Source organism: Pseudonaja textilis, chromosome 1, assembly GCF_049901715.1.
Source record: "Pseudonaja textilis isolate UNSWEBS1 chromosome 1, rPseTex1.2, whole genome shotgun sequence".
Classification (NCBI taxonomy): Eukaryota; Metazoa; Chordata; class Lepidosauria; order Squamata; family Elapidae; genus Pseudonaja; species Pseudonaja textilis.
The window spans coordinates 125,922,671-125,939,999 of NC_141990.1; the positions used below are offsets into that span (position 1 = coordinate 125,922,671).

General features: G+C 34.4%; 1 protein-coding gene across 1 annotated transcript in view; it reads left to right on the plus strand.

The window, feature by feature from the left end:
* The window catches only part of CSMD1 (CUB and Sushi multiple domains 1), a 1,143,868-nt gene that overhangs the window by 1,106,487 nt on the left and 20,052 nt on the right, over positions 1-17,329 (plus strand). The window contains exons 59-63 of the mRNA XM_087916392.1: positions 879-1,058; positions 5,138-5,311; positions 6,840-7,013; positions 13,290-13,363; positions 14,844-14,955. Of these exons, the coding sequence (XP_087772518.1) occupies positions 879-1,058; positions 5,138-5,311; positions 6,840-7,013; positions 13,290-13,363; positions 14,844-14,955 (714 nt within the window). The remainder of the gene's footprint in view (positions 1-878; positions 1,059-5,137; positions 5,312-6,839; positions 7,014-13,289; positions 13,364-14,843; positions 14,956-17,329) is intronic.

The window sequence follows — 17,329 nt, forward strand, 5'->3', positions numbered from 1 at the left end:
CACGTATACAACCACTGCGACCTCCCCATGCTTGAGTGAACAAAGTTCAGACACTTGGCAACTGGTTCATATTTATGACAATTGCACTGTCATGGGGTCATGTGATCCCCTTTTGCAACCTTCTGATGAGCCAAGTCAATAGGGATGCCAGATTCACTTATTTAACTATTAATTCACTACAGATTTACTAATTTAACAATGGCAGTGATTCACTTAACAACTGTGGAAAGAAAAGTCATAAAATGGGGCAAAATTCACTAAACAAATGTTTCACTTGGCAACAAAAATGTTGGGCTCAATTGTAGCCATAAGTCGAGGACTACCTGTACTTCCAGAAATTAAACTGTGCTATCAGATTCATTTCACCAGAAGGAGATCTATATTATTATGTAAATTAATCTGTTAAATCATGTTGGTCTTACCTGTAAGTATGGCACACATAGATTTTAGTCTAGTATACAAGTATATTTTTTTACTAAATATAATCCACATTATGTTTTATTTAGATCCTTACATCCTTTTCAATAGTATAATTTCATCTTTCAATCCAAGTTTCCATTTTGCAGTCCATCTATGCTCCTAAATCAGTGAGATTGCTGTAACGCAAGTTAGAAGTTCCATTTTCATGACAGGGGTCCTTGATTATATTTACATTCCATCAGGATTCATCTCTCCTATGTAGACATATTCACACAGAGGCTGTTTTAAAATTACCTTGGTTTAAAGGTTGTGTTTCAGCATGGGGCTACTTGAATATGAATGTAAATTACACAGTTGTACTAGTAGATTTCTGACTATATCTATTATGTATGTAAGCATATTTTTCTGTAGGATCCTGTTTTTTCAAAAAGAAAACTTTCCTGTTGTTTCCTAACCAGTGATCAGCTGTGGAGATCCAGGTGAATTGGCAAATGGCATTCAATTTGGAAATGATTTCTCATTTAATAAGACAATAACCTATCAGTGCAATCCAGGCTACCTGATGGAAACTGTTGGAGCATCCATCATCCGCTGTACCAAAGATGGAACTTGGAACCACAGTAAACCCATCTGTAAAGGTTTGGGCTTTAATTGGCATGTAAATATTATTCTACCATTGCCTGAATAGAATTAAAGTGTCATGTTTGTAAGAAGTATTACCTTTACTAATTTTAAAGTAAATTTAAGTGGAAAGCCTTTAATATATTGCTATGAGTTTTTATTGACTTAAGGAAATGGAAAGAGTTATGAAATGGTTGTAATAGTTTGTTAATAAAGAAATAATTTGCCTACTTGTCTTCTTCGTTATTGAAGAAAAAGCATATCATTTACTATCCCTACATTGGGAAAGAGTATGATGCAGTTAACAAAGCATTTAAAGGGCAGATGAATTTAGAAAAGGAAATATAACTATCTTGCCATTACATCATGAGGAGTCAACTCATTCCTCCAAGTTCCTGTGAAACAAAATTTGAGTTGATTTTAGAAGCAAGTGAAACAGATGTTTTTAGTATTTATAATATCACAGCCAATAACAGATGAGAAGTGGTATATAGTTTTAAGTTAAAACTGAAAAAGCAGCTAAATTCAGAACAGCCAGAATAAAATTAACTCTCCAACATTAAGACTTAAGGAACTAAAAGTATTAAATTAAGGTTTATGTCCTAGGAATGACACTAGGACTTTATTTTCAGACGTCTCTCTAGCAGTTTATTTTCAGACGTCTGTCTATCTTGGATCTCAGGTCCAAGTTATCTACTCCTCTACTCATTGCAGAATACCTTATGCCACCAGACTTGAAATTCTAGACCTAGAAAACCTAGAACTACACCGTCTTCAGTCCGGTCTAAGTACAATATATAAAATCATACATTGTAATGTCCTACCTGTCAATGAATACTTCAGCTTCAACCATAACAACACAAGAGCAAACAATAGATACAAACTCAAGGTTAATCGCACCAAACTTGATTGCAGGAAATACGACTTCAGCAACAGAGTGATCAATGTCTGGAAAACTCTACCCGACTCTGTGGTTTCTTCCCCAAACCCCAAAAACTTTAACCTTAGACTGTCTACTATTGATCTCACCCCTTTTCTAAGAGGTGTGTAGGGTGGCGTGCATAAGCGCACCAATGTACCTACTGTCCCTGTCCTATTGTTTCTTTTATTTTTTTTATGTTTCTGATATGTATCCATGTATTCATAACTATGTTTTTACTTATACCTATTATCTTGTAAGCAATTGACAAACCAAATAAATAAATAAATAGAATTAGCCAACTTATTATGCCAAGAAGGCATTCTCTTTATTCAGTGAAATGTAGGTCTAAAGAATGTAATATTTTATAATACTTCAATGTGCTCTACACAACATATCCTTTTCTTATTAATAAAATTATATTATTATATGATGATTGATCAACTTTCTCAGAATAAGTGAGATACTCACTAATCTATAATCAGAATCTTCTAGTGTGGGGGCCATTACTTAGATAGACATGAGTTAGTTTCATCTTTCAGTTTATATTCTCTTCTAGTGCTTTGGCAGACACTTCACATTTTATTTGCAAAGCTAAAGAAAATGTCTTTTGAATCATCAGTCTTTGTTCTTAATATTGGTTTTCAATGAGGGAAGTTAGAGAAAGTATAAACTACCTTGAGTCTTCAGGTATGCAGGTCTCATTCCATAAATGATAATTCTACATTTGTAAATTCCCACCTACAATTATCTTCTTTCTTAATCCAGAATGCCTGAGTGAAAGGCCTATTGTGGACAATTGTCCACTGTCCCCAAGGTATAGAAAGCAGACGAGGCATAGGTTACCCAACCCTAAAGCCCTGACATTGGAGAAAAGACTGAAGATTATTGCATCACACATGTCTTACCCGTTTAATACTATCCTAAACTTCCCAGTTATCAATTCCTCCTATGTATGTATGTATGTATGTATGTATGTGTGTGTGTGTATATATATATATATATATATATATATATATATATATATATATATATATATTGCTTTGTATTTCTTAATGTTTTATAGAAAGAAATAGAAAAATTACAAAATACAAAAATCCAGAAATAGATTCCAGAAAAACTACCAAAAAAAAAACCAGAAAAAGGAGAAACATGTCAATATGTCACATATTAATAAAATGTCAAACTGTCTAAATCTACTTTAAGGGAAAAATAATTAATGATTATCTATAATTATGAATTACCACAAAATCTATACCACAAAAACATATTGGCTTATTTTTAACTAGTAGATAAAGTCACACATCTTTTAAAGCTAATATTTAATAACAGGAATATTAGTACTTTTTCAGTTTCTCAAAAACATTTAGCAACACTTCAGTACAGACTCAATAAAGCCATAATTTTTCACAAATTATCAAATTCCAACTTTGGAAATATAATTGAACAGAATATCTGCATCAGTAACATTACCAAACTTCCCCATAAATATATTTATTTATATCAAAATATTATTCCAAAAGGATGTCAATGTTTCATAGGACCAAAGCATATGTTTGCAGTACCTCAAATTTTGTGCTTGATCAGTAGAGAAAATCTGATGTCCACCTTTTCAAACACTTTCTTTGTCTAGTAAACTCAAAATAAATTATTTTGATCTGAAATTAAATGTTAAATTTTATAGAATATTGCTTAGATATTAGTAGATGGAACAAAATTCCATGACATTTATGGGTTAAAATTAATGTCATTAAAAATGAATATAATTACAAGATTAATCTATGTATTAAGAAGTGTTCCAAGTTAATCACAAGTTAATATATTATTTATATAAGTAAGATACTGAGGAAATATATATGAGAAAAAAAGCCATCTATGATTTCATTAGCTAAATTGAGATTATTCAAGTGCAAATTTTGGGAATGGGAAAGGAATGATACAAGTGGTATATTTTCAAAATATTATGGTCTTGTATTTTATCAGCTACCACTATCTGCAATGAGTACTGAGTAAATCATCAACCTAAGCTCTGTTGAGAAGTTTTGATGTATTTCCATTAAGTTTCTGGTAATTGCTAAGGTTGATATATAGTAGACAGGGTATTGTAGTTTATTTTTGGGAATTACGATCAACTAATCATATTTGGGCCTAGTTGGGTCATAGATTGGGTTTGGGCTTATTCAATTTTATAGTGAACTGAGGACATGAACCGAGGTTTCAGTTGATAATGTTTGAAATGGTTGAAGCAGCAAAATTGAATAAAAATACAGAATGAAAAAGAGACAGAAATACCCAAACTGCAAATTTTTACTAAGAACAAAGAATGATAATTGCTTAGAAGATTTAACATAATTTCTCACTGCCTAAGCATAGATGGAAGATTTATATCTCTTTATATTATTAACTAGTTTGTAATGCAAAAATGTCTATGTGATATCTAATATTTCTTATAGTAAGTTTTTTCTTATTTTTTATGTTAAGTTACTTCCAAAATAACTCTTTATTTTAGCTCTCCTTCACTGTTTATTCCAAATACAAAACAACTCTTAAAGTTTTCTGAGAATAATAATCTTATGATACTTTGTATTATTCCTTCCCCATTCCCCAAATTCACATTTCTTTATACTTTTACTATTTCAGTAGATAACAAGGAGATACCAAAGGTCCATTTGATCATGCTTCACCATTTAACTCCTGGGCATGCCAACAATGTACAGTATATATATTTGATTAAAAAAAAATACATGTAGAGATCTTTGAGCCAATATGATATAGGAATCGGGGAAGAGGAATACAAATTCTACACTCTTCCTTTGGAGAAAATGCCTCCAAAAAAATTATATTCCACCCCCAATTTTGTAACATTCTTTATTTTTATTTTTTATCTTTTATAACATGTAATTTTTTTTTCAATACAATGTGTCATATGAATAGAAAGACTGGATACCAATTTAAGAAATAGAGTATCTCCCTGCTCTACTTCTTCCATTATATGTTCCATAACAAGGATAGAGTTGCTGTCATGTATGATGCAAATAAGGAGCAATCCTTTTAATGAAATGTACAGAAGCCCAGAACAGAAAGCGTACAACTATAACAGATTATCAGATGCATTTGTATTCCCATTCTGAATCATCTCTAAATACTTGACTATGTTCTCTCTTTTAAATCTGATAGTTATTACCTGTGGGCCACCTCCCCAGGTCCTGTATGGAAAGGTGGAAGGATCTGATTTCCACTGGGCATCGAGTATAAGTTACAGCTGTGCTGATGGGTATCACCTTTCCAATTCTGCTATCCTTTCATGTGAAGGTAGAGGAGTATGGAGAGGAGAAATTCCACAGTGCCTACGTAAGTTCATTAAGATTAAACTTTAAAAAAAAACATACTTACTATTTCATATTGTAATGGTGCACACTTATGACTGAAAAGATAGCAGAAATTAGTGGAAGTCAACAGTCAACCTTGTGTACAAGGTTGAAGCAGACAGGATAGCAATTTTTCATTAATGCAAATGAAATACAGTTGGGAACTGAAAGCATAAGTAACACTTTCACTTTGAAATTCCCTGCAATATTCAAAATACTGAATGTGGAGTTCACTTCTGCCTATGTTACAAACTCAGGTGTGTTTTTGAATTTGGATCAAAATTTTAGTTGCAATCAAAGCACATTCCTGGATACAATTATATTTTCCTGTGTATTATCTCTGGCTCTTTCTACACAGCCATTGGCCCTACCCCTTTTATCTTTTTGTATAGATTCTGCTTTTGTCCTAATACTGCTTGCTTACATGATATCAGCCCACCACTCTTCTGGCTAGGGAGATGGTACACAGCCAGCAACTAGCAACTGCCTGTATGCGCCATTCTTTCCTCGCTATATTTGTTTTTCCACTGGGAGAGAGGTTATAACTAACATACTAGCAATTGGGCAGGGGGAATGAATAGAAGTATCACAGACCTTTGACTGTGGGAGAGAAACTGCCTCTATTGCTACAGGTCTGGATTTTTAGCTAAATCAATAATTAGATGGCTAATCTTTGCAAACTGTACAGAATCCTCACAATGTTAAGGAGACACAATAAACACTTAATTAAGAGATGGATTGATGTTTATAGGTGGAAAATCCTTAAATTGTCCAAAGTAATTCATTTTAATGAAACAGGGCTCAAATCATCCCCTTATATATCAAAATCATTATTTATTTTTAATTGAAATATATACAAGAGATCTTTGTGAAATAATGCATATAGATATACATTATCTGTATTGAATTATTCATACACACGTACAAAAGCCTTCTGAATATATATTGATCTATTTCTGCAAAATTTCTGCAAACATTTATGAAAACAAGACTGCTTTCTGTTACCAAAGTACATTGATTGAAAACATTTTTAAAGGTAACTTATAATTTCTTATGAAATCACCAAAGTTCATTATTTGACTATCTAGGTCTAGGATGTTCTGGGGGGAAATAAAAAAATCAGATCTTTCTGATGATCTGGGCAACATAACTTTTTTGAGCTTATCAGGAAGTTATTTAGCCATCTAAATCCGTTGTGGAAAAATCTCAATGGAAAACTTCCTTTGATTGATTGATTTTTATAGTTTTTCGTGTTCCAACCCCCATGCTGTCCATAATGTACTCACCACAAGTCCACTTCTTCCACAGATATAGCTACATTAAACCTTGTGATTCCCATTTCTCATGGATTCTCTTTTCATTTTTTTAGAAACAATTTAGCATCCACCTAATTCAAGTATGACCTGTTTGATACAAGTTAAATAGTATAGTTCCTTTGATCATGAATCAAGAAATTATTTTATTGTCTATTTCTTCTTCTTTAAAGTATTAATATTCCTTCTGTGTAACAGCTGTCTTTTGTGGAGAGCCTGGTGTTCCAGCTAATGGGAGACTCAATGGTAAAAGTTTCACGTACAGATCTGAAATCACTTTCCAGTGCAGGCCATCATTGTTATTGATAGGATCTTCAAGGCGAGTTTGCCAAGCTGATGGTACATGGAGTGGAATTCAGCCCACATGCATTGGTAATATATATGTATATATTTGTTTACCAAAAAAGAAACAAATTGGTTAAGTTATTTGGAAGGAATTTGAAGAAATGCTTTAAAAAGGCAACAAATATGGAACAACAGTTGATTGTATTTGCATGGTGATCGTCTATGTCGACAATATTTTCACAAAGCCCAGTTTTAGTAATAGTTCTTTTTTGTGCTTAGTCAATGCATCTTTGCCTGCTGCTAAAGGAACAAAATGTACTGCTACTCTACTAGTATCCCCTTTCTAATATGAATATGAAAAATCTAATAAATGTAAACTAATCTAGATCAGATGTAACTTTCACCCCATTAAGGGGGCATAAAAAATATGTCCCTTGTATTCTCTATTAATATTAAAAACCCAAGTTTCAGAGGTTTTCCTGCACTTCCCTTTAACAACATTCGTTGTTAAAACTCTGTTGCTAAGCAGGTATAACTAAAATGTCAAGATTTGCTTCAGAGAATGTTACCTTTATGAGGTATTCATTTTCACTAAATGATGAAACACTGTTAAATGTAAATACATCAGTTACATAGGAGACAAACAGTCGGAGTTTCTCTAAAAAAAACTTAAGAAATTGCTCCAGCCAGTATAGTACCAGACACAGAATCACTGGAAGGCTGTGGTAGTGCTCAAATCTGACTTGAGAGGGGTTTTCACCTCAGTCTCTCTTCAGGTGTCCCCCACACCTCCACCAAATGAATGGCAACTGAAAGTGTTTTACAGGTTGGGGCAACACATCCTGGAAATGACTTTGATGCCCTGTGCTACTTTTGTCCTGGTCACTCATTTTTCAAATTTCCCTATTGACAAACAATATGTGAACAGGAATTCTGTTCACATTTGTTTGTTCAAAAATATATTTTTTATCTGATCACCTTTAAGAATGCACTACTCAAAAGTACAAGTTTGAGAAAGAAGGAAAATGAGCTAAATGAATAGAGGATCTTTTTGGATCTAGGTCATTTCCATTTCTTCAGATATTTTCAGCAATTATAGAATCAAATGAATATCTGAACAGGGGGTTATGTACACATTACAGTAGTGCATTAAGACCCAGAATGGAACCCATGCACTATTCTATATTTATTATTCATCGCTTATTTTAGAAGATTATAATTCCATAGCATTCAGAGTTGTACTGTTCCCATTTCCTTTTTTCCTTTTTAGCCTTGTTCAAGTTCTCTTCCCAGAACATCAGACTCCTCCCCCCACCTTACCTCCTTTTGCTTCAACTTAATAATTTCCCCAAATTATTTTTCTTAACCATGCTATGTCCCCTCTTGCATGCCTGACTAATAATGACAAAATTCAGCCAGCTATCAGTACAAGACAAAGCAGTGTGACTGTCTCCTCCATATCACAGATAATACAGCAATTGCTCAGTCCTGTATATAGTATTTAAATGACCTCATCTCGATAGCTATGTGTTGATTTGTATTTTGGCACTGTTGAATTAATTCTCAGCTTAAAGGAATCAAAAGAGCACAATTCTTTTGAAGTCATATTCTTCTCCCTCTGAAATAGCTTCATTAAGTTGAAAAGAATCTGATTTTTGCTTCTCACGTTTATCTCTGTAAAGCAGCAGTATTTAGCAACCATGTTAATCTATTCAAGAGTAGCTCACTTCACTAATGCAGCAGTGAAATGCTTAAAAAAGGAAGACAAAAACGAAGTATGATTGCTGTGTAGTTTTAGTAATTGTTCAAAGTATTTATGTATTAAGTATTAAAACACATAGTGATATCCAGTAAGGTGGTTTTAGTTGTTGAAACTGGCCAAGAATTACTATATGGTATTTATATGGCAAGGAATAAAGAAATGTTGCAGATAGCTGATCAAAATGTCCCCAATCTCAGTCTTTCTATTTCTGGTGATTGTTGTTTAGAGATGTTTATCAAATTTACTTAATTAATTTTTTCAGCAATCTCTGTGCATATAGGAATTATGGAGTCCCACTTTTTTTTTAAAAAAAAGGTCTAATTATAGAAACAGTCCCTTGTGGAAGAAAGTATCTAGATTGTTGGGGAGCAAAGCTTTCTAGAAGGAGTAGACTTCCCCTTATTCTTGGGCAAGGCAAAGAAGACTAAAATAAATGCTTATAAAGGGGGAGACAAACTGAGTAGAGAATTTTTGGACCTCCATAGTCAATGAGTGGCCTAGAAACATAAGAAAACAGTGTATGTAACCTTTTGTCTGAGGTCAAAAAATGTCCAAGACTAACTAGCCTTGTTCGGATTTATCAAATTGCTTCAAACTATCTTGGTTTTCTGAGGGAAAATTCCATGGTATTTAGTCCATGGTATTTAGTTAAATTACTATCATCTATCTATCTATTATCTATCTATCTATCTATCTATCTATCTATCTATCTATCTATCTATTTAATTTTTTATTTAATATTGCTGCCTATTTGCCCATGGCGACTTGAGGTGGTTTACAGAATGTAAAACTATATTTAAAACAAAATAATAATAATAAAAAACTAACAAAAAGAATCAAATAAATTTAAAAATATAATAGAACAAAATCTGGGAGGAAAAATCATCCCCAACTCCCAACCCCTGCTCCGATGACAACAGATAACACAAGCCATTTGATGGGCTCCATCCCACTCTGGGTTTCCCAAGCCTACTGGCAGAACCAGGTCTTCAGTGCCTTCCAGAAGAGTATTAGAGTGGGAGCCATTCTAATCTCTGGGGGAATGAGGTTCCAGAGAGAAGGAGCCACCATGGCTAAGGCCCTTCTTCTGGGTCCCACCAGGTATATCTCCCTCAGGGATGGAACCCACAGCATTCCCTGCCTTTCCTGCTCTGATGGGTCATATAGATGTGACTGCAAGAGACGGTCCCTCAGATAACCTGGTCCCAAGCCATGAAGGGCTTTAAAGGTGACAACCAGCACCTTGAATTGCACCTGGAAGCAAATCGGCAATCAATGCCCACAGGAGAGGTGAAATATGTGCACACTGGGGTCTGCACAAAACCATGCAGGCTGCTATATTTTGCACCAACTGGAGTTTCCAGATATTTTTCTAGGGCAGCCCCATGTAGAGCACATTACAATAATCAAGACAGGAAATGACTAGGGCATGAGTGACTGTGAGTAGAGACTGTTGGTCCAGGAAGGGAGAAACTAGTGCACAACCCACAGTTGTGCAAAAGCCCTCCTGGCCATGACTGCCACCTGCTCTTTGAGCAGGAGGCATGAGTCCAGGAAAACCCATAGATTACACACAGGGTCTGTTTGGGGTAGTGCCATCCCATCCAAGATCAAAGGTGGCAATTCTCCCTGAGCCAACGAACCCCAAGCCCAGAGCTCCTCGGTCTTGCAAGAGTTTAGTTTCAACCCATTGCTTTCCATCCAGCCCCTAACAGCCTCCAGGCACTGTGAGAGGGAGGACACAGCAACACTTAACTCACCATGGGTTGAGACATACAGCTGAGTATCATCAGCATATTGGTGATACCTCAGTGTATGGTGACAGATGATCTCACCCAGCAGCTTCATTTAAATGTTGAACAGGAGCGGAGAGAGTACCAAGCCTATACTGCTAGAAAAATATTCTTAAGATCAACACATAAATTAAAGGGTACAAATCAAAGTTACCAGATGCTCCCTCTTATTTTCAGCATAAAACCAATCTACTCATTCAACAAAAAAGATATAATTCTGTTTCAAAATGTCATGAAGACATTGAAGAAATTCAGTATGTTTTAAAATCTTATGGTGTCACGAGAGGAAGATTTTGTATGTTCTCTCACAGGACAGATTCAAACATTAAAATTTCCACCTGCAATATGAGATGTTATAGTCTCAGGAGGGTTGTATGACACATTTCTCTTTACCATAATAATAAACTGGTTGTGGTTGATTGGACTCACAACAAAAGGGTTGTAACCCTGCTATAGCATTTCTTTCTTGATTTATAGACATGCTGTTTAAGGGTAATACCAAAGCACACAAATATTTGGACATTCATTCTCACAGGGAGGTGATGTTGAAGTAAATCCAAACTTTAATTAAATATTCTAAGACAAACTGTTTTATAATAATAATAATCCTTTGTAAACAGCACTTCCTCAAAAATGACCCTGTCTTATTTTAAACTGCTATAGCTTCAAGGTAGTCCTACAGGTACTTTAAAAATTATATCATTATTTCTTCTGGAGGAATATTGTTTTATTTTCCCATTAGCAGATGCCTAGTCAAACTGCTGATGAAGCTAAAAGTCCCTTGATTGTTCAAGTACTTTTTAAAAAAAGCCTTGTGTTAGACTCACAGCCTCCTGATTGCTGAAACCTTTAAGATTTGCTTTGTAAATAAGTCCATTATACTGTATATCCCAGTGAAGATCAAATAAATATGCAGTTGTGTATCCTAATTCTATTTTATAAAATTGCAAATACCATGCCCTGGAAATTACCAGGACCTAGTAAAATATCACCATTACTATAAATAAGTGTATAAAGAATTTTTGTACATAAGAATATTTAGTGTTCCTTTGTACCCCAAAATTTATTTCCTTCTTTCTCTTATAGGATTCAGAGCACTTTGTCCCCAGGCAGTCCTTTATAATTGTTTATAATAATGATTGGCATTCCTGTTGCTAGATCCCATAATAATAATAATTTTATACCAATTACCAACTCAGTCAACAACAGCCAAATTAAGGAATCACCAAAAATATTCCCATCAACACTGACAGGGCAAGCCACTTGTGTATAAATAGAGAGCAAAATCAGTTTTGATTTTGTTACCTAGGTGGCTAATGAAACGTCTGCAAGAAAACAGCCAAGCTCAGAGAGCTCCAAAGACCCCACAGTTCAACCCTTAGCTACAAATACTCTCTTTTATTGGAGTAATCATATTACAAAATTCTTCCTTAACATTGACTAGAACATGGGTGTCAAGCTCGTGGCGTCATATGATGCTTTGTGACATTTTTCCCATTTGTGGAACGGGGGTGGCCTGTGTGTGACGCACCCCCTGGACTAGAATATATCCTGATTAAATCAACACAGCTTCAGAACATTTTTTTCTTTTTAACAAAGTACTACTTTTATTAAATACATGTACATTTTGTTACAGCTGAAAGGCGCTAGCATTTTGTTACTTTTGCCTTTATTTTTGTTAATATTAGCATCATTAATATTATTGTTGAAGTTGATCAGAAATTTGACCTCAATAAAGTTCTACTCACAATGTGAGACTGACAGTGATTCTTTCCTAATTCTTCCTTCTGTAAACCTGCATGCCCTCATGAAGTGGAGCAGAGCATCACAGGGGAAACCAGCAGTCACTGCCACTCTTTCCTTCAGTGGGAACTCACTGTTGGATTCCTAAGTTTCCTCTGTCATCCTCTAGGCGAGATGGACAGCACATAAGTTTAATACATAAAATAAAAATAAATAAAATCTCAAGGTGCCCTTCTGAGGATAACAGAACCAGAACTTGATCAGCTGATAACAATATCCTATGCTGACACATGCAGAAGTTTTGTTTAAAGACACATATAAACATATGTACAGATTCTGTGCCACTAGGATTAAACAAGTGGTCAAATGTTCAAAGGGATCAATACATTGTACCATTGAGGGAAGCCTATTTCCCAGTGGTGGGATTCAAATTTTTTTACTACTGGTTCTATAGGCGTGGCTTGGTGGGCGTAGCAAGCAAAGGATACTGTAAAATCTCCAGAGAGGTGGTATTTGCCAGTTCTACAAACTAGTCAAAATTTCTGCTACCGGTTCTCCAGAACTGTTCAGAACCTGTTGAATACTACCTCTGCTATTTCCATATCTTGTACAGTCTTCCCTGTATTCCCTAAGTGTTGATCAGGCTAACGTAAGTGATTTTATAACTGTGCCTGTTCCTTTGTCCATGCTGGACCCGACCTAGAGATTGTGCAGGAGGATTTGAGATTGTTTCAAAATAATTTGGTAGGGTTTAGAGATCTACAAAGAAAGCAATTAATTTCTGTGATCTGATCCCAATACTTTCCTTCTACATTATATGCTTACATAATCACTGATGTCCTTGATTCAATGACAAGTGTGTCTAGAATTAATTAAGAGACATAACTTTAATTTTCCATTCAACCCACTCTCTGTTATCACTTTATTAAATACAATTTTTATTACAGTCATGGCTTGAAAGTACACAAATTCTTTCAAAATTTGGAAATAATTTTTAAAATGACCTTATTCATTAGAATCTACTAAAACTAATCCATGTCATACCTCATATGTTTTCAACTACAGATCCTGCTCATAACAGCTGCCCAGACCCTGGAACACCACATTATGGAATCCAGAATAGCTCCACGGGTTATGAGGTATTTTTTCAGGGTTTATTTTTGCTATTGTATTTTGAGTATTTGCATGTTTTTATATGCCTTTGAGTAAGTGTTGATTCCTGACAACAGCAAAATATTCAGAAGTGGTTTGCCATTACTTTCTTTCTAGAGTGAAAGTCAGTGACTTAGGTTTATGCCTAAAATGAAGCTACAACTTATAGTCTCCCTATTTTTAAACTGTTGTCTTCACCATTATTACATCAAATTGGCTCTCATTGTATAGTTTAGGATGACCAATTTTGATTTCCCTAGAAATCTACATCTTGTGCCATCTTAATCTTTTCTTCATCAGCATTTAATATTCTTTATCATTTTTATTGAGAATAAGGAGAGCTTTGCTTAATTGAAATATCAAAATGAACAGACCTAATTTGTGCTTTGCAATCTAATGCATGAACTGTATCTCAATAATTCTTTCATTAACATCTTTCTCAGAGTTTTGCAATGCACTTATCAAAGTGTAATTTATCTTGAAATATAAAAATCTTGCTAAAGTTTTGCATGAGAGAAAACTGCAGATCAAATCCATGCATTAGGAAAAAGAGCATACAAAATGATATGGAAAAATATTGTAAATAATAGAGGAAATACAGATACGACTGCATATTTTCATACTAGTAATAACATAGATTGTGTCTAAAGAAAGGTAAATATAATAGAAACTTACAGTTGTCCAACAGTACATTTTGAAATGCCTCTTCCATCATTTTCACGATATCTTCTCCATTAATTCCAGTAGAAAATTTAAATATAAAACTATATTAAACATTCCCAATCAAAATGTAAAAGCACATTTCTCCCCAAGTAATATCAGAGTTACAGACCAAGGAATTGACATTGATTACATAAACAACAGAATTATCCTTCTGCAGATGCATGAATAGATTAAAATCTATTACAATAACTTTGCAAAGACCTTAGAGTATTAAGAATACAATGTGCTTCTTATAAACTGTTGGTGCCTATTATATATTATTATTTAGAATGGTAGGACACTGTGAGCTTTGCCTGTATGATGGGTAGGAAAGGGTAGTTTTGCCATCTACTTTTTTCTTTTTGTTGAGCCCATTATTTTGAAGAAAATATTTCCATTATAATTACTTAGCCTTCTTGCTTTGAGATGAAATCACTTATCTTTATTCTACCCAATACAAACCCACCCCTAAAAAAGGGGGAAAGAGGGAGGAAAAGCTATATGTTGAATACAAGGGGGATTATCATTTGTTGTAATTATGTTGTGACAGACTTTGATTTAAATGTCATTTGTCTATTCCTTACTGAAGACTTCTTACTGTAAACATGCAGTGGGGAGAAAGGCACCTGTTCATTATACAGAAATTGACTGTAAAAATCAGTTATTTACTTATGAGTTATACTTAATATTTAACTTAATAACTTAACTTATTAAAAAATAACTTGTTTTAACAAGTTGCCATAATTTCTCCTTTTCATTTTTCAGGTAGGGAGCAGGGTCTTCTTCAGATGTAGAAAGGGTTATCATATTCAGGGCTCTACAACAAGAACTTGTCTTTCAAATTTAACGTGGAGTGGCATACAACCTGAATGTATTCGTAAGTAAAACAAAACAGTCACCAACATTTTTCTAAAAGCAAGATATTATTCACTTTTATAATATTTGACATTACCTACAAACTGATTTGCCTAATATGTTCCAGTGGATCTGAAATAATCCTGGTGTTTTGTGGGGAAAGGATATTTGCATAAAATGTAAACCATATGGTCTATAATTCTTCCATTGAAGTCAGTGACTGCTTGAGTCTAAATTTCTTAGATTTTAGCTTTCCCAAGTCTAATCATCTGTATGGCTCTTTAGATTTGGAAATTCTGAGTTCTTGGTATCTTTCCTTTGAAGATAAAAACTTAAAAAGTCTCCCAACTGATTAAGTATTGTCAACTTACTGATTCTTAGTGACCACATATTTTCCATGATAATCTCCCAATCAATATCTGTTTATTATTTCTATCAATACATGTTTTAATTGTGGTTTCCTAGCTTTTGTTTGCTTCAAATTTATTCATTTCTCTCTCTCAAAAAACCCTATATTAGCATACAAGTGCATGTTGACAAAATATTAAGGGAGGAGATAAAGTTGTAAATATATAGCTATGCAGTTGCAACAAAGGTGGGGGGTTTTTTGTCAGTAAAATATTTGCTTTACTTCCCCAATTCAGTACCAATTTGCCTACATCTTTTATCCTGAGAAATGGATGTCACCCAGTATTTTGGAATTTCCTGTCTGTTAGAAGCCATCAAAATGCATATTTAGAAAGTACTTTGATGGAAAACAAAATTAAACTTAGCTTTATCTTATTTCAAATAAAATGTTTACAAACATAATACAAAGGGGAAAATATTGTTACAGTGCAGCTATAGCCAATGTAACATAGTAGAAACTTATTTTAGTAGTTGATAATAAATATATTTAGCAGAGAAATCATTTTTTAAATGGACAGAGAGAAAACAGATCCTCAAACAGCATTATGGATCACTGTCTAATTACTTTAGCTTCTTCTTTGTAATCTCAGTGATTCACACACACGGATATTCTTGAACTGAATTGTTTTCTTAGTCGGTGAATGCTCCTACCCACTATGCATGCTAGAAGGATTTAAGATTTATTTATCTGTATTCTTTTTAACTGTGGCTGGGAATGTTTTGTCTTATTATGAGAGTAGACTAATAGTTGACTTATATCAATTATGTTTTCCATTGTATTTTTAATCGTTTTCATGATTCTCATTGGTGTTTTTTGAAATGTTTCAGTGGATTGTTTTCTGCCAATCCTATTGCTTATTTCTATGGCCTCGAAGGCAGCTTTAGAAAATGGGTTAATCATGTCAATAAGCTGCCAACCTCAGATAGGCAATATTTGTCTTTCTGTTTGATCGAAGGCCATTCCAGCTGGCTTAAGCCACTGTGGCTCCACAAACCAGATATGAGGCAATCATTCATATTGGTTCAGCTATCCAAGTAGGAAGGTGAAAAGGCAGTCTAAATGATTGAAGAGATCAGTATTAAATTGCACAAAACCTTCTGTTTCAGTTACAGTGGTGAGAGAAATGTTGCATACCACCAGTGCAATTGCAACCATGAAGAAATACTTGTGATATCAATGTCAGCTTTGCAGCACTGAGGCTTCATCTAATCATTGCTAAAGAATATACCCCATGGGCCTAGAACAGCCCTATTCTGTGACTATTTTCCTGATGACAAAATAATGAAACGGGGGAACATTAAGCTACCCTATGCTATGTTGATGGTATCAACTTCCTAGATACCAAATAATAGCAGGCATTCAATGAGATGTAGGTTTTCTGCATTTGGAGAGATATCTATGTAGGTTTTATATAAAAAATGAAAAGACTTTCTTTTATTCCTTGACTGGCCTCTATGCATCATAGCGTATATAGCAGCTATATATTGGATTCATTTTTCTCTGAGCTTCTTGGACAGGAAGGTAATCAGATACAACTGTGGGAAAGGAGAAGAGGCAGGGTCCTGCAGAAAAAAAATAGAGGCCGGGTTATCTGGATACCAAAGTATTCAGTGAGGGAAGAACTGGGCATTTCTTGTCTTTATGGGGAAAAAAGGCATCTTTAGTATATAAATCAGGTTATGTTTTCCTAGGGATCAATTTTATGGCATCTTTTGAACATTTCTCAAGATAACCTGTTGCTACAATAATTGGAGCCAGTTGCTAATTGACTTAGATTGTACCCCAGTGGCTAGCTGTATAATTCAAGGCATGGCTTTCGGTAAAGACTGGCTTTTCCACATCAAAGCCAATGAGCTTGTGAGTTGGGAAACCTGTCCCATTTTATGCAACTTTGTTGATTGAATCTAATCTGAGAGACAACAGCTTCCAGATTCAACATCCATCAGCTGACCAGTTCCTAAGTAACAACAGCATTGCAGGCATTAAA